Consider the following 18,746-nt stretch of genomic DNA (forward strand, 5'->3'; position numbering starts at 1 on the left):
AGGCTGGTAAGTGCAAAACTATTTTATATCACTTCATTTGTATCCCTACTCTTTTTGTCTCGATGGAGTATTGGTGCTGCCCCAGACCTGCTAAAAAATGATGGAGGGAGAAGAGAGGAAGAAAAAAAAAAAGTGTAAAGCGTTAAAACTGTGTTAGAGAGGACTGTGTGATGCCCTTTCTTTTGAACAGGAACTGAAATGCTAGTAGCCCACCTCTCAGGTAAATCCTCTGACTGTGTAACTGTTGTCCCACCTGCCTCTTCCCAGTGCTGGTAATATGTTAAAGTGTACAGTGGAGCCATATCAGTGGAGGAGAATGAGGATGTTTCACAACTGTATACTTGGGAGCAGATTGTGAGGGCTGGCATGCTTTTTTGCAAAGGGAAAAACTGTGAATTTCACTCCACCCTGTGCGGAGAAATGAATGTAGGGGTCTCAAACATTTTGTGTATGCCACAGCAACTGAGCATTGGGTAGAGTGACGGACTCTGCTGTTGTGTAAGTTGTGTGGGAACAAATCTTGGGAAAGATGTCTGTTTGAATTCCAAACAATTCGGAAAAAGCTGAGATCAGTCCACTAGGTAAATTGAATTAATCTAGATGGTTAAATTGGAAATAGGAATGCTAACAATCGTGAATTATGTCCACAATAGTAATAGCCTGCTTTAGGAAACCATATTTTTCATTTCTAATGTATTACTAAATCAATAAAGCCAGTATGTATCAAAAAAATACATAAAAACACACGTGAAGAGTATTTTAAATATGAAGACAAGTGCATGTGTTAAATTATGACAGAAATGGATGTTGCAAATAGTAAAGGGTAATAATATTAACATGAAGGGCACAGCAATTATTAAACAGTAAGTTGACATTACTTCTTGCATTGCTTTCTCTTTGCACGAGAGAGATGATGACTTAATACTTAAATTTTCTTTCAGAATCCTACCACAGGTAAGTTTTAGGCTCTGAAGGGGTATTTCTCCAGATTTTCAAGCAAGTATGTTGGAAGCTACTAGTAATGTTGGCTGAATTTTTAAATATAACTTTTTCTTCCCTTCTCTCTGTATTGTAACTAAGCAGGCATGCTCTTAGTGATATCTGACTTAAGCACTTCATTTACTGTTTAAAATCCGTATAGTTCATCCCAGAAAATCAATTTTCCTGTAATTTGCCTGAGAACTCCACCAGTGTGTTGAGTAATACAGTATAGGTGTTTTGAGTGTTAAATTCATTATATTATGAGAAGGATCAAAATATGTGTAATGTCAAACTTCAGATTTACTTGCCATCTGGTGAGTGATAAGGTTTGATGACAGAGAATCTCAGGCTTGCTATCCTTTGACAGCTCTTTTTAGTGTTTGAGGAAAGTATTTATTGATACATTTTTCTGTGTAGATAGTATCTTTCTAATAAATTATCTTTTGTGATTATTTTTTTCAGAAGTTCATATACTACACAACATTTTAATATTCTAATAATCTCACATTTGACGTGCATTCAGAAGACTGAAATATGGACGTTAACAGGTTCAGATACTCAGTTCTCCTGAATATATACATATTCAAGGATGTGTACATATACATACTCAGGAATATAAGTGAGCACAGCAAGAAGCAAGGGTTGATAACCAAGGGCTTTTAAGGGGTGGAAGCTTAAGTTTTGTTACACATATTGCAGAATTTATAGGGAAGAAAGATTTCTTGATTTTGTGATGAGTTTCTGTGCAAAAATCAGATGTTCTGGTTGCGTGTGAAGTGACTGAAAAGTTTAATAGAAAAGAAACAAGGAAATACAAGTCAGATTTTCCAGACTGACAACATTTTCTTGTTTGTGGATAAAAATTAACTTTGTCAGTACAAACTTAAGCAATATTTTTATGTTTATTCTGGAGCAAGAGTTGTAGTCATAATGAAGAGTTTGAATCACTTTGTATACTTTCGCAGATACACAGTCCACTTGATGACTTTTATTTGTGAATGCTTTTCCGTTTTGGTACTTGTAATATTAAGATAGCTTCACTACCCTTTAGGTGGTTTTGGTCCATTTTGTTCTGGCTTTTGGAGTTGTGACCGGACTGGAGTGTGGTTGCATGGGTCCTCTTGTGAATAAAATAAATTAGAAGAAACATGGGATGCAATTGTTGACAGTTAATGCACTTTCTTACATTGCTGTGATCCATTTCTCTATTAGCCTTTATCTAGGAATGGGAAGAGGAACTTAGATACAAAGCAAAGAGCTTGTTTTAAGAAAGTTTTGCTAAAACATATGGCAATACAGAAAACACTTATGAAAGTTGAGGGCATAAGTTTTCAGGAATCATCTCCTGCCTAAGCTTTTTGCATGTAATTTATGTTTGTAGTAACTTCATTGTGAGGTGACCTGTGAAGTGAGTGATGTAGAGGGGTTATTTGGAGGCCTAGCCTACACGCTCTGCATTTGCTGCAGCTGTGCTAGTGCAAACCCTCACTGCAAAATGTGCAGCAGATCAAGATTGTGGTATGCCTGTTGCAGCATAAGGACCAAAAAGACAGTTCTTTCTGTAAGATTCTTGCTGTTGCAGCGTAAGACCAAAAGCATGAATGTTCTAACTGCTGTCAAGTGTGTGGTTTGGAGTTTTTTAAGCCATCTTGGCAAAAGAGAGTTTCTTAGTGAGGAGTTGGCAAAAGGATTAAAAGACAGTCTTATGAAGTGTTAATAAGCTGCTGCCAAGCTTGAAAAACAGCAAAGAAAGAATGAAAATGCTGACATGAAACTGAGTGATTTAAGGCTGTTGTCATAAGCCAACCAGAAATGGGAGTCATCTGTTGGTAGCCAGGAAAGGTGTTCAGTGAGGTGGGGATAGGCTCTGAGGCTCTGGAAGTGTTGATGAAGCAGCCTGTGTTTAATGTGATAAAGCTGTCTGTGGAGAGACCTAGAGAGAAAAATGATGTCTTCCTCCAGCATTTTTTTTTCCTGAACAATAAAAATGAGGAAAGTCATGTTCCTTAAAAACAGCAAATGCGTTTTCCACTCTGGATTTGTGGAGCCCTTAGGAGATAATTTCAAGCAACATATAGCTGATTGCATTGTAGGCAGCTAACAAAAATGAAATGAAAGCATGATCCTGTGATCTGGCAAATCTCTGTCACTGGAGATTCTGGCAAAATAATTTCAGTGCTAATACTTAACTATTTCAATGCTTAGTAGAGAGTGCAACAAGGAAGAGAATATCTCAAACTCTTACAGCTTACTTTGAGTAACCTCTTAGGTGGGTTTGAAACAGAACATCTTTTCTTCTCTCCTTTGACTTGTCAAAACCAAAACGTAGTCTGGCCTTACCCCAGCCAAAAAAAGGGCACCAAAAAACTATGAAAAGCAATCTAGGAGATTTGAGTTCCCAGAAGGGACTTAACCACTGGACTGTTGTTTCTTGACTTTTTCTTCACTATTTTTGTTTCAGGCTACTTTATTTGACTTTGTTCCAACGGAGTTTCCAATTACAGAAAGAGTTCTCTAACAAAGAGTGTTCCCAGGGCTGCAGATGTTTCACTCATTACATAATACTGAGCATGGCTAACCTTTAAAGCTTGCAACTGGGGCAGTAAGTGCGTTTTATAAAGTACTTCCCTTGCTCTAAGAACGATTATTATTATTAAATTTTCTCTCTTGGACTATTTTCTTTACAGCCTCTGGAGTAGTTGCCATCTTCTGTTTGTGTACAACACTGATGAAACAAGATTGAACTGGTTTATTAAATGAGTGTAGCTGGATTGCTTGCTGATTATCATTCTTCCCTTCTCACATCTTTTCCATTTCTGTTTTCTGTCCTTGGCAATAGAACTTGATTTACTGATACCAAACTTGCCTTCATTGATTCCAGCTGCTTCTCCTCTAGACTCTGTAGGTCACTTCAGAATTTGTTTTTCCACCTCACATGTCTGTAACCACTCCAGTTTTTATACAGTTGGGCAACTTGAATTTACTGTATGATAGGAAAACTTGAACTGTTGAATATGGCATCGATAGTTTGGATAGTCTGGAGTCATGGTTCTTCTTTTTTTTTTTTTTTTCCCCTCTTTTCTTTTTTTCTCCACTTAGGGTTTTTCTGAGGGGTATTTTCATACTCCTGAGCATACTGGATCACAGGGTCCATTAACCTAGTGATATTTTCAGTCATTTATAATTCATAAATAGCTGTTCAAATTGTATTGCAAAACTTTGCTTTTGAAAGCTTTGTTATGTTTGATACAAGCATTTATATCATAGCATCATTGCCCCACTGTTTTGTAGTAGTGGTAACTGGTTTGGTGACAGTCAGAAGAAAATCAGACTAAAAGCATAGTTTTGCTTCCTAAGACAGAATCTTAAATCGTTAGTAGTTTGCTTTTATGTCTCACCTGAATAATTCCAATTTATTAAATATAAAGCTGAAAATTTGTGACTAGTTTCCTCCCTTCCTTTGATAAATCTTGCCCTGGCAATCCAAGGAATTGTATATAAGACAGGAAAACATAGAAAATGCAAAGAAAATTCAGAGTAATGGAGAACAATAATATATTTTAAGGGCAAAATTATTTTGAAATGTTTGTTTCTAAAACAGGTCTGAAAGACTTCTCAGTAACAAAATTGATGCTTAAGTGGCGAATTGTATATGCCTTACACAGAGAATTATTGGTATGTAATTATCACTTATTACAATACTGGATTTGCAAAAGTCAGTTAATTTCCTCATTGTTTCTTTTTCATATGAAGTTCACTATTACTGTAATTTCAAAGCCACAGTTTGAAATTGAAAAGAAAAACTACGTTGGAAGAGAACTGTTTCCCATTATATGAATGGTTTGTTTGTAGTGGCTCTCATGAAACTGTCAGTAACAAATCCCCGAAGAGAGATACCAAGTAACTGTCTTAGTCGAGTTTTAAAGAGTTATGGATGTCTTTACCCATTGTAGAAGTTACAGTTAAAAGTGTGAAAAAAGATATTTTCATTTCCCACCTGTAGTGTTTTAGCCTTTGGTCTTTGGGTTTTAAGTATGTCTGCTGATTTGATGTTAAGATTTTTTTTATTTAATGAATTTATAAAATACATTTTGTTTTTCAGCATTAACTGTAGAGCTGTGTTTGACATTTCAGGAGTTTGAAGCAGAAGTGATTTCATTCTCAAACATTCAGAGTTTGCAGAACTCTGCTCTAAGAACTGTTTTTTGTACAGGTGGGGGAAAAAAAAGGGCAACTGTTTCACTGAATTGTTTCTAGACTTGGTATCTTTGCTTCCATAGGAATTTCTTACCTGAGGTGATTTGATATATTTCTGCTCCTTTCCTATGGTAGTGCCCTGATGTATTTGGAAAGCTTTAGAAAACTTTCCCACCAAGCTGATTACATTCATTTTACGCCTGATTTTAGTGTTCAGATGCTGTCAGAAAACAGTCTGGTACACAAACAGCTAGTAGAGTCAACATTTTTTCTTTGAATATGTGCAAATTTGCAACAATTTAGCTATCTGACTCAAAAAGCCAGTTTAGATTATTTGCAGTCCCTGCCCTTGATACAACTTGTTTTCTGGATGAAGTTCAGTTAACTGTTAAAAGCCGTCCTATAGGAATACGTCATTAAAAATTGGCAAGTCTTTCCTTTTATCTTTCACCTTGTCTTTAAGTTCATTTTTCACAATGTTATAGCCCTCAATAAGATAATCAGTTTGTAGCTTGTAACCTATTTCAATTGCGCAATCATTACATTCTCAAATGTTTACTTGAAAACTGCTACAGAGGAATGGTGCTGTATTTGCATATGTGCATGTTCAGACCCAGTCAACAGTGACATCCAACCATTCTTGTTCCACAGCTGCTTGTGTTAAGACAGGTAGAAGGTGAGCATTGTGTGTCTCTGAAGTTTTTTTTTGCAACTCTAGTTTTTCTAATACTTGTGTGATTTAGTGAAGTGACTAACTCTTGTTTCATTTAATAATTTATGACAAGGTGATACGCATTCCAAAAAAGAAAGTCTTCAAATGCATATCCAGAAATTCTTTTTTCTTCTAACTGGCTGTCTGTGGCTAATAATCAGTGGACTACATCTTTTTTCTGTTTTAATCCTGTTCAGTGCTAATGGTATGCTTGAAGTCATGTTGCTTTACCTTGGCTTTTGTTGTGACATGTGTGTGGCATATACGTGCAAATAATCACGGTATATTCTTACACAGAATAAAATGTTCATAGAATTCATATATAGACATGTCCATGTAACTTCCCTACGTGTTGCGTGTTTGATAACCTCCTTGCTTCATCTGAACTCATTTAACATTGTTGAATAGTCTAGTTTATAATGTTCCATTCTGCAGTAATTTTAAATCATCTGTGATGCATATGCAAGGTCTTATTTCTGCTGTCCCACATGCACCAAACTGAAATGCATAAGCTGGAGTTGCACATTTATCTGAGTAGAAATAGACTTGCTTAAAAGTGATTGTTGTATGGACAAGCATACCAATGTGAGCAATAATAGTGAAGATATGCTGGAATGGACAAGCGATGAGAGTACAAGCTCTTTGGCAATGCTGTGTGTATACTCCAGTATGTTCTGGTTGTTAAATGGTAATATTGGTGACTGTCTTTGCATATGCTGCTTACATTTAAGCCTATGTGGGTATGTATGTGTGCTAGAGTCATATCCATATTTTGTGTTTAAAAAAAACAGTCTAAAGTTTCTGTTGCCAAATACTGTCCATGATTACATTGCTAATTGCTTTCCAAAGTGACTTCAAGTATTAGCTTTGACGTCTTGGAATCTGGTTAAACAAAAACAAATTTTGAGGCAATTAGAACAAAAGCAATCATTCTGATTTATTGAATACAGTTAACATTGAGAACCACCTTCACTGTGTTCTTTCTGTTGCTTTGGAATACAACTAGGAAATAGTTTAAAAAACCCCCAAAACCTGAAGAAAGCACTGTTGTTGATGCATTTCCACTAATGCGAAGTTTTAAAAAATAGCATTCATAGTTTAGTACTAACCGTTATATTCAATAGTAGTTTCAGTCCTTTAACGTTTATATTTAGATTTGATTTTTTTATAAACAGTCCTAGAGACAAAACTCTTTTTAAGTATCCGAATCCTCACTGTCGAACTTGCTACAGTCAGGCCTTCAGGTTCTACCTTCTGTCACAAGTGACTAAGCTTTATTTTTCTGATTTAAGATCACCTGTTTCTGCAAAAAATTGTCTGTTTTAATCAGTGTCATCAGTTTTTTCACAACTTTGTCATGCGTTTATCTTTACCACTGTTGCGAAATACTGCTTAGAGATATTTTTTACCAAGGCCTGTACTGACGGGATAAGGGACAACAGTTTTAAAATGAAGGAGGGTAGGTTTAGATTGGACATAAGAAAGACATCTATTATGGTGAGGGTGATGAGGCACTGGAACAGAGTACCCAGAGAAATTATGGATGCCAGGTTGGACGGGGCTTTGAGCAACCTGATTTAGAGGAAGGTGTCCCTGCCCATGGCAGGAGAGTTGGAGCTAGATGATCTTTAAATGTGCCTTCCAACCCAAACAGGTCTGTGATTTTGATATTTGAAATGTGTGCAGAAAGAAGGGGGCCAAGCTGAAGGCTTGATACAACCTAGCTGTATCTCTTTGCTGTGTATGACAGTGATTTAACTTCTTAAAACACGTCTTTGAAGGCATTTACAAATCTTGTTTTAATGTTTTTCCATTTTCAGTTTATACTGCTTTATCTCAAGAAATATGCTGTCTTGCTGGTTACTTATTTTAACTAATGTGTATGCATGTTACAAAAAATGCTTTTGATGTGAATCAGGAACATTTCCAAAGTCACTCATTAAAATAAGTTCTGCACTGGTTGCTGTGGTATAAAATTAAGATTTAACAAGCATCAATGAAGATTCTCTTATACAAAGGGGAAACAAATTGTTCTTCCCATCCCTTCACCAATAATGTTACTTAATCTCAGCACAAGGTAAAAGAATGGTCTGTATGAATATAGAATCAGATCTCTCCCTTCTCTATGGCAGCAAGAAAAGTTTCTTTCTGAATTTTCAGAAAGGTAAACAATTTTTGCCTACCCTTTCTCTCTTCTAATTAGTTCATTAGAATTAATGGAGAAGTTGCACATATAAGGACTTGGTCACATAGCTTATTAAGCTGTGTATTGGGGAGTGAGATGCCTGTGGTAGTTCTTGTGTTGTTTATAAAATTTTTCCTAGCACAATGGTTGAAAAACATAGTAATGCTTCTCTCTTACTCAGAATGTAGACAGTACATATTCCAAGTGTAGCAAACGACCTCCTGACACACTGTCTTGTATCCATCCAGTAGATTCTTTGTCTTTTAAATTAGTTTAGCAAATCCGGTATCTTCCCTGATCTTTAGGCTAGTTTATTTTAGGAATAAATCTCAGAGCAGAATGCATTTACCTTTTTCTTCTAACTTCTTTACTTCCAATAGCGTGGTATAATTCACTTGCAAAACCAAGCGTTTGTGTAGAAGTCTTGAGTTGTGTTTAACATCCACCTTGCTTAAAAATCTTAACTGTGTAGTCTGTTTACAAACTAGGTGTTTCAAGCACAGTGCACAAAAATTGCCAAAGTTATTCTTCAGTCTGGAATAAAACTTATTTCCTATGCAGTTGGGTTACAAAACCATTATCAGTTATGAGGAAAGTATCCCATCTTGTCTTCAGTCATCTGTGTGTGCTTGCAGTAGGCTTCCACATGGCAAGTACTTTGTAAGTAGTTGTTCCCACACATTGTAGTTTTTGGGCTATCAGTGTCTGAAAGAAGATGCAAGTGAGTTTAATAAATTGCAAAGTCATGTGTTAGCCATTAATCACTTGCAAAAATATGTTTATAATTTAAGTTCTTTGACCATCAATTCACCAGTATTTTCAGTTAAATAGATTTCTGGATTTTGATTGTCTTGAAAATAGGCTGAAAAAGTTCTTTACAGCTTTATTTTTATTTGTGATTTAAGGTCAAGAATATCTCAGTTCTTAGTCTTCGTGTGGATAGTGAAGGAAGTGGTCACTGATTATAAGAAAGAGTTGGTCTGTCTTATAAAATATTACAAAGCCATCTACTTTTTCAAGGGAGCACCATATAAGATAATACAGTTACTGTATTGCTACTTATTGCAGTGTCTGTTTCTTCAGTTGCAGGAAGATTGTGTTTTCTCTGTAAAACTGGCTGCTATCTCCCTGATGCTTGACTTTTACTGATCTGATTTAATTTCTTTCTAGTGGACACTTTCTTAGAGCAGAATTTTGAAACTAGTGAGATTTCTGTAAACAAAGTTCAAGTCTATTTCATAGACTTTTTCTATGTAAAAAATAAACTTGAGAAGAACTTTTGACATTCAACTTGTGTATAGTATATAGTGAGTTTTATCTGCAGGTAGTAGAGTGCTCAGAGATGAGGAAATAAGAGGCTTTTAAGACCAACTTGATTTTTCCAGGTTAAGTTATGCTAGTTGACCTCCTGAGCCTTATGCTGATTTTTTTTTTTTTTTTTTTTTTTTAAATCAGCACTCCAGTTAGGAGTGAACTGAAAAAACCTTTGATATCCACACACACTTAACATAAATTTATTTTATTCTTTGTGTGCATTGACATACCAGCATTTGTGCCACTTCTTTCCAGAAGTTGAAAGGACCAAGCAATTACTCAAGGATTTGCCTGCACATAGGCCTTACAAACAACTACCTCTGAACCCACTCTATGGGTGGTTATTCTTACTCTGGAGTGAGTTCGTACACACAGGTTTCCAAGAACAGATTCTCCTTAGTAGTGTCAGGTGTACTTATGGCATCTGTATGCAAATTATCAGATTGGCGTTTGTGACAAAACATTTCCTTTTGGTTGTTGCTTTATGCAGTTTTATAAAGCTTATGTTTCCTTTTGTCTTATGCCCACTTGCTAAAAACTGCATTTACACGTACCGTTTGTTTCTGGACTTATGCTGGCTTTACAGTCTAATTTTAGAGGATTATTTGACACTTAAGATATTTTTAGGATTAGGACAGACCTGTACTTAGAATTCTGGACTTCTGTCATTTTATCACGGCTTCAAAGGGAGATAGCATAAATTATGCCATGACTTTTTAGGAATGAAAGACTAATTAATGAAAAGCTCTTCTGTGAAAATGACCTCTTGTCTCTACTAGGATGAAAGTTCCTGGAAGGTACTTTCCTATGGAATGTTTTATTTTCTTCACTATTTTTTTGACCAGGTCTAAACTGTGCACTCAAGATTGCTTCACAAGTGCCCAAGTTTCTTTGGTTCAACAAGGCAGGCCCACGTGGTATTGAGACAGTGTTGTGTAGTGATAGCAGTTTGGTCCTGAAAATAAGATGGCTACAAAAGTTCTGTTGATAGGCCAAAAAGGGGACGGTGCTTGGAGTAACATGTTAGACTCTGCACTGCATGTTAGACTCTGCTCTGCACAACATTATTTGGCATAATAGTTATGCTAGTGTCCAAAGTGTGTTTAAAATGCTCTCTGAATTACTTGAAAACTTTTAACACTGTACATGCTGCCTGCCAGATCATCGTCCTAGGGTCATTTCCAAGAGACTTTCAAAAGGAGGTGACCTTGCATCTCAGAAATTATTTTCAGAACAGATTTTTCTTTAAATTAATACTATCTTCAAATAAAACACTGAAAGGCTGAAATCTTACTCTCTGACTTCCCAAAAAGATTTAAAAATTTGCATGTCATGCATGTTTTCTCATAGCAACTTTCTAACATTTCATAGTATTAGAAAATGAATGAAAATTTCTAGGATATGAAGGTTTTTAGCATACTAATTTTGCTGGTATTCCTTTCTGCTGCATCTATGTCTTTACTTCAGGTGAGCAGACAAGCACTTTTCTGTAATTCCACACTTGAGAAATGAAGTACTGCTCACTGTACTTAGGTTATGAAGACTTCTAAGCAAATGTTACTTGATTACAAACAGCTGCTGCAGTGGCAAAGCAAATGATGTCAGAAATGAATTTAAATGGAGAAGTCTTGGGAAAATAGCTGTGGCTGTAGCTGAAGCAGACTTCCACAAATGAGTATGTGTTAGAGAAGTCTCCTTTTTCTGTGTTTTGCAGGCAACACAGAAGAAAACTTTTTTTTATATCTAAAGAATAGGAGTCCTCAGCTGTGGCAATCTCTGTGAATGAAGACTGAGAACTTTAAATTAGTGATCTCCATTTTGGAATTGAAAAGCTTGTAATTATGTGATAAAAGCAACATAGTGATGAAATAAAATACAAATAAAATACATTGTCATCTTTACTTCATTGTTGCCGCTTATAACTTGTTCTCACAAATTTTTGTATCTCTGCAAGAACAACTCTTTGTTGTGGTTCAGGTAACTGTAAATAAGAGGAAATTGCAGTCTAGCTATCTTGAAAGAAAACTCACTGGTGTTTTAGACATCAGTCAATAAACTGAAGCAATTTCTAATAATATAGTATTTTTTTCATAACTGTTCAAAACTCATAAAAATGATCTTTAGAATGGAAACCTTTTCCCTAAAGCAATTTCACTATGAAATCTCTCCTTAAGAAAATGCTATGGCCTATATGAAGCTAATAGTTGAGTTACTATATCTTTTATAGAACATTATGGAAGAAATGTAAAATCACATTGTTCTGAGAAAGGGTTTTTGAGAAGTAAACTTTAAATGAACTTGGGGAGAGGAGAACACTGCCATATTTCTGATGTTTAGCAGTGAAAAGATTTTATTTTTTTTTCTCATACATATTTTTGCTAAATATGGATCTCTTGACTTAGACTAGTCGTACTGAGTGCCTTTAAGTGTTGTCTGTGCAGGCTGGTTTTGGTTTTCTTCTACAAAACTAATTACTTTCAGTGGGAATTCCTTTTAGAAAAGCTTGGGGATTTTAAAAGTACATCTCTTATTCTGAAGACTTTTTTTTCTTAAAAAATAATTATGCCGCTAAACTGCTCGTAGCTAATTTTCCTAGGGTGGCCTATGAAGGAATTAATTGGAAAACTGACTTCTCTTAAATAATTTCTCCATAGCCCCTCTGGATCCAGATGGACTTGGAGATCTGTAATTCCTCAAACAGTATTGCTCATGTTCTTTAAACAGAATTCCCAATTTTTGTTTTCAGTTTGTTTGACTTAAAACTGAAGTATCTTTGTAGACTTTAAAAAAAAAATCTTTCATGGGACTTATATGTTGGCTTTTTTTCAACAGATCCTGCATTTTCATCATCCAACACCAAGGTAATGGTTTTTATTTTTAGAATTTTTTTGTATTTGGGTTTTTTCCCAAAAGGGAATGGGGTGTTACAATAAAAATCCCAATATTTTCTAAATGCTAAGTTTTCCTATTAGTCTTGTGATGTACAGAAACTACTCATAGAAAACTGAGAGAGGACAGTATCTCTTGAAATTATCGTGGGGAAAGTTGCTGTGATAAAACTTATGATAGAAGGTCTCTTAGAAGAGCTGTTGTTTTAAAGAAGATAACCATGACTTAATTAAGACCTATTACTTCAAGACCTCTTTTTGAGAGATTCTGTTGCTTTAAATCTTTCTGAAATTGGAGAATACTTGAAGAGCTGAGTTGTAGTGCTTACTTGAAACCTTACTTCTCTTATTCTTGCGGAAAAAGAAGGGAACTGTTTTGAGAGACTCGGAACATTTTGAAAAACTTGCTAAATGTTGGCTGACATGGGGCTTGTGTGCCAGGTTTCTCAGCTGAATTGTCTGGTGACTCTGACTTTTGCCTGCCACATATTACACAGAGTTTCTGTGAAGTAAAACAGCCATGGCTAAGAGAGAAATATAAAATCATAGATGTAAGTGTAGGCTCCCAAGTAACCAGTTGCTACAGTTTTACTGATCCCACTGGTAAAAAATTTGGGAATTAATGATCTTCATTTGTGTTCTAACCTTCCAAATCTTAGTATTTAATTTTTTAGGTCCTTTTAAATTTTTCTCCTTCTGTTTACCCAGGAAAGCTGAATTTTGACTTTAAAAAACATTTGGGGATAACATTAGTGCGATTGCAGGAACCACAGCTGTGATTAAAAATACAAACTGTGAGATTTTTGACATTGTATTCTGTTATTGTTACTGTTTTATTTCCTGCTCAGTGTGCTAAAAGTAAATGTGGGTGACGATTTTAATACTGTGTTGAGTGACCATGATATTGAACTGTGTGAACATGTAGCAGGTAATAAAAGACTGGATCATTTAACAAAGATTTTGGGTTTTTTTAAACAAAATGATGCTGTATTGGGTTTGAGTGGCAAGGTTTTGGTAGTGGGGGGCTAAAGGGGTGGCTTCTGTGAGAAGCTCCTAGAAGCTTCTGATAGAGCCAGTGCCAGCCAGCTCCAAGTCAGACCCACTGCTGGCCAAAGCTGAGCCAATCAGCGATGATGGTAGCACCTCTGTGATAACATTATTAAGAAAGGGGAAGAAAAATGGGGAGAGCAATTGCAACCAGAGAGAAGAGTGAGAATATGTGAGAGAACTAACCCTGCAGACACCAAGGTCAGTGAAGGAGGAGGGGGAGGAGGTGTTCCAGGTGCCAGAGCAGAGATGCCCCAGCAGCCCATGGGAGGTTGATGGTGGAGCAGATAGCCACCTGCAACCTGTGAAGGATCCAACACTGGAGCAAGTGGACTTGCCCGAGGGAGGCTGTGACCCTGTGGAGAGCCCATGCTGGAGCAGGCTCCTGCAGGACCTGTGGACCCATGGAGAGAGGAGCCCATGCTGGAGCAGGTTTGCTGGCAGGACTTGTGACCCCATGAGGGACCCACACTGGAGCAGTCTGTGCCTGAAGGACTGCACTCCGTGGAAAGGACCCACACTGGAGCAGTTCATGAAGAACTGCAGCCTGTGGGAAGGACTCACATTGGAGAAGTTTGTGGAGGACTGTCTCTGTGGGAGGGACCCCATGCTGGAGCAGGGAAAGAGCGTGTGGAGGGAAGGAGCAGCAGAGACAATGGGTGATGAACTGACTGCAACCCCCATTCCTTGTCCCCATGCACCACTGTGGGGGAGGAGGTAGAGAAGTCAGGAGTGAAGTTGAGCCTGGAAAGAAGGGAGGGGTAGGGGAAAGGTGGTTTTAGGATTTGTTTTATTTCTTATTACCCTACTCTGATTTGATTGGCAATAAATTGTTACTTTTCCCAAGCTGTGTGTGTTTTGCCCATGACAGTAATTGGTGAATGATCTCTGTCCTTATCTCCACCCACAAGCCTTTTGTTGTATTCTCTCTCCCCTGTCCAGTTGAGGAGGGAGACTGATAGAATGGCTTTGGTGGGTACCTGGCATCAGCCAAGGTCAACACACCACAGATGCCAACCATTTTGCTATTTTTAGCAGCTTGTTCCAATAATTTGGTTTCACGTATGTCAAGTGCAAACAGTGCTTTACAAGACATTCTGATTCAGGACTTCCCTTTCTTTTAAGGGGAGCAGGGAGGGTTTTTTTGTTTATTTATTTATTTTTATAATTCTGTGAAAAAATCCAAGCATCTAAGAGGCAAACTGAAATATCTTAGACTTCACAGTCCAATGCAAGTCAGTGCTGCCACTGAAAGGGTCATACTGCAGCTGCTTTTGTGCTGACACAGTGAGTGCTCTGGTTGAACACTAAACAATCTTTGCCAGGTTAACATGCAGCCAGAACAATTCCTTTTTCCAGTTCGTTACATGATTGCACAAATATAGTTTTGGACAAAAGTGAAGGTGGGAATGAGCAGTGGCAGCGTGAGGAGGCACCTTTTAATGAAAGTACCAATTTATATGAGATTAAGTTGAAGCCATTACCCCTGCATTTCACACTGACTTGCTTACCTGTGAAGGCTTTATCACTAATCTCATGTTGTTTATGGCAGCAGAAAGGGTAAACTGCTGCAAGTTCTGTAATTGAAAGTGATTCAGAAGCTTCACAAACAGCAATGGCTTTGGAGTAATTTTCTTGTTCGTCAGGAGACCTAGGCACTGAACACCTGACAAATTGGATAAACCTTTTATTGTTCCTGTTGATACATCCATATATTTTAGGCCTGAAAACTCAGTCATGTGAATAGCTGTCCTATGGCTTTCCCTTTTTCAGGGGAGTCAAAAACTTCAGTGTCTCTTCCCAGGATCTCTGTTTATGGATTGCCCTACAAAAGCTGTTAGCCATTGTTTAGAGAACACTGAAGTGATGCTGTGAAAGGATTGTGGAAAAATATTGAAGAAGAGTCTTTTAAAGGGTGTAGGTATTCATCTTTCAGGTTTGAAAGGATTTGAAAAGTTGTCATTTCAGTGTTAGAAAATAAAAAATGGAGTTAGTTGGAGCATAGAGGTACTACATGTTTACATGAAAGTTACTTCCCTTTCCCTCCTTACTTTACTCTCATGCTACAGTATCTTGCAATATAGTGGTTGCCACCTAAGTTGTATAATCTTATGCTAAGATTTCTTAGTAAGCGTGCAGGATGAATAACTGATTTTTTTCTTTCAGCTGAGTGCTCAGAACACTTTTGATAACAAGTTTTAGAAGTCTTGTAAACTGTGAGGATGGAAAAGACCTTTTCATTATGATTTCAGTAAGAAAAAGCAGAGTAAGAACAGGAGGAGAAACTGGGTTGAAGGGAACAGGATTATACTGTCTCTGCCAAAACACCTTTCTCTTAGCACAGGCCAGTGTTTCTGCAGTTATCAGACTAGGGAATTCTAAATACAAGAAACTTTTCAATTTTGTTGCACGTACTATTTGGTAATACTCATGGACCACCGTGGTCCTTGGTAGGTGGGACCTTGGCAGCTGTGACAGTCTTGTTTTTAAAGATAGGAACCAGACTTTCATTCTTGGTTAGCTTTCTAGATGGGATCCACGGAAATCTCGTGATGGAAACATGGGGATCTAAAAGGCTGTCCCTAACTCCCTGAAGGGGTATAATAGTATTCAAGTTTATTGTTTAGCAACTACTTTTTAAATATTTCTCACTGAACTTTTAGAAGGAGATATTTCATGAGATCAGGTACTTGAAATTGTACTTGTGGTTTTTGAGCGTAGTCTGTCAGCTAGTTTTGCTCTTAATAGAAACTTGCATTTCAGTGCTTTAAAATCATATGCTTAGTGAACATTGCTGGCATTGGGAGAACAACTCTTTCCAGGTCTGGAATGTGCAGCTGAGCAGTGATGTGTACTGCCTGATCAGCTGATGAAATGTGGGTTTGGATGTGTGATTTTTGTAAATGACTTCCAAATGTTACAGCTGGATGTCTCAAGACTACATTGTTAGGTCTAGATTATGAAACAAAATGTATGAAACATGCAGAAGATAAACCAGTGAACCTATAGTTGGAATTGTTCTCTCCCTCAAAGAAAGAAAAGAGCAGCATGATTCTGTAGTCAAATTACTCACTAAGTAATGGCAGGAAAATAGATATGCTTTTACTTAGGGGTACCTGCATTAATTTACAGCCCTCAAGGACCTTGCATGGTCTGATAGCTAATGCAAAGCAATTTTCTGTGTAGCTGCCATGTTAGGAGCTTTGAGTTCTTTATCTCATTTAAACTTCCTTGTGCTAAGACATGACTGTTATGGTACTAGCCAGTTATTAACCATACTACCTTCCTGAGCAGCAGAAATCAGAGTTTGTTTTAGAGTTTCCCTAGAATTTTCATGAAATCTCTAGGAATTTTTTTATTTGCAAAAAATTATTTAAAGTTTTTAAATTGTCATACTTGTTTAGGGAAGGGGTTTAGCTTGAAAGCAGAGTGTTTGATTTATCTCTCTTTATTTTTCCCAGGAATTACTGACATAACCATGATAGAAGACAAAGGTCCACGAGTGGCTGACTATTTTGTAGTGGCGGGGCTCACTGATACAGATACTGCAACCCTTCTGGACCAAGAAATAAGCCGACATGAAACAAAGTCAACTGGTCCAAAGGCTCCAATTACTGACATTGCTGTGATAATTAAATCAGCTGGTGAAACTGTGCCAGAGGGATACACCTGTGTTGAAGCCACCCCTACAGCCCTTCAAGCCAACTTAAACTATGGAAGTCTAAAGAGTCCTGAACTTTTTCTTTGCTACAAGAGAGGCCGGGACAAACCACCCCTTACTGACATCGGGTGAGATTTCTGTAACAATTCAGTTCCTCCTTCAGTAATGATCAAATCTTACTCTTCACAGATGATGGTGAAAACAGATGTGACAAAATGTTTCAGAATATACTGTCTTTGAATCTGTATTGCTTATTGTGTCTGTGTAGTATTTTCTTTCTGAAATAAGTTGAAAAAAGTGTCAGTCTTTACTGAGCTTGCCTTTTTAAAATGGATGGTGGTGTTTAAACTTATAAAGATGAGAGAGAGCGAATCAAACATGAGAAACAAAGTTCTGTGCTGCAGTTTTATGAAAGGTGAGAGAGTAGTACAAAATTAATTTATCAAAATGGTATAGTGCAAATCCAGAAATATAACATACTTAATCTGAAAGTCATGACTTCAGAAGACAAAAATTATCACTTTGTGGAATTCACTTTAATGCTTAAGGTAGAAGATACCACTTAAAATTGGTAGGACACTGAAACAAAGATCTTAAAATTACCCACCTACCTAGAATCTTATAGCCTACCTTACTGTCAGATCAGAGTATTTATGCTGTTGCTTACAGGTTCTGACACAATTGGCTGAAAAAACTAGATTATGTAGTCTCTTGGTAACACTAATCATGCTTGATTTCAAAAACCACACTTTTGATGTTTGAGGGGTAAGTTCGTAAAGAGTTACTAGTACTGTGTTTGAAAACCTTAGATATAGCCAGTGCTTTAAGTTCAATGCTTAATAAATGCAGAGGGGAACCTGGCAGGGAAGGTCTGAATTAATTTTATTACTTATAGAATACTGAGTTTAATGTAAGTGTTCAGGACCAAGATCACAAAATCCCCCAAGATCTCGAGGTGGTGAATATTATAGTCTGTGCTACTAGCATATTGAGGTAGTGCTTAATCCGTAATAACTCATACAGCACTTCAGTATTGTCTAAATTCCTCTGTATAGCACTTCTACTCTGGTTTGGATAAGAACATTGAAAAATTACTGGGAATGTAATGAGAGAGAGAAAATGGAGCATGGTGGGGGGGGAAGTGTTACAACGATGGCCAAATAAGGAATATGTGTGTGTTTTCCTTATTTATTAAATAAAGAGTAAAGTAAAAAAACCCCACATTTATATGTAAGCTATAATAAGTTTAGTTAATTTCATTTATAAGTTTAATCACATCAGACACAATGTATGCATACTTTGCTTTTACCTGCAGTTTGAGTGCCAGCTGACAAGTAGAGTCCAGTCAGGAAGAAACTGATAGTGAAATTTTAGTAAGGAAATCAGTTACATGGCAAGATCTCTACTCTAAGGATTATAGTTCAAGTTGCATAATTAACCTGATGTATTCTAATTCCAGTTCACCTCAATCATCTAATAGTCTTAAGTGAAACTGTGATTTTAAAAGTCTTTTCCCATGTGTGTGACACTGCAAGATGAGATAACTGTTGCAATAGTATTTGACTCTGTAGAATTGCTGTATGAAGTTATTCCTTTAATGCTATGTCAAACTTCAGTAAGTTAGCAGAAGGAAGAATTCCTAGAGGGAGTGATTCCTCAAAGGGATACCTAAATGGTCAGTCTTCAACGTGTGTCTTTATGGAAGAGACTGCAAGCACATGTTTATTTTTATGTCTCCCACAACTTTAGGAACTTGAATGC

General features: G+C 36.9%; 1 protein-coding gene across 8 annotated transcripts in view; it reads left to right on the forward strand.

Moving 5' to 3' along the window:
• DENND4C (DENN domain containing 4C) overlaps window positions 1–18,746 on the forward strand; it is a 72,069-nt gene that overhangs the window by 7,115 nt on the left and 46,208 nt on the right. For 4 of the 8 annotated variants that reach the window (XM_074811637.1, XM_074811642.1, XM_074811639.1 and 1 more), the window contains 2 exons: window positions 12,222–12,250; window positions 16,786–17,113. In XM_074811637.1, the coding sequence (XP_074667738.1) occupies window positions 16,803–17,113 (311 nt within the window). In that variant the 5' untranslated portion in view covers window positions 12,222–12,250; window positions 16,786–16,802. Of the gene's footprint in view, window positions 1–3,490; window positions 3,584–12,221; window positions 12,251–16,785; window positions 17,114–18,746 lie in introns of those variants that run through there. The other 4 variants (XM_074811636.1, XM_074811638.1, XM_074811641.1 and 1 more) reach the window with 2 other exon arrangements.

The sequence above is a fragment of the Strix aluco genome, chromosome Z (genome assembly GCF_031877795.1).
Source record: "Strix aluco isolate bStrAlu1 chromosome Z, bStrAlu1.hap1, whole genome shotgun sequence".
Lineage (NCBI taxonomy): Eukaryota > Metazoa > Chordata > Aves > Strigiformes > Strigidae > Strix > Strix aluco.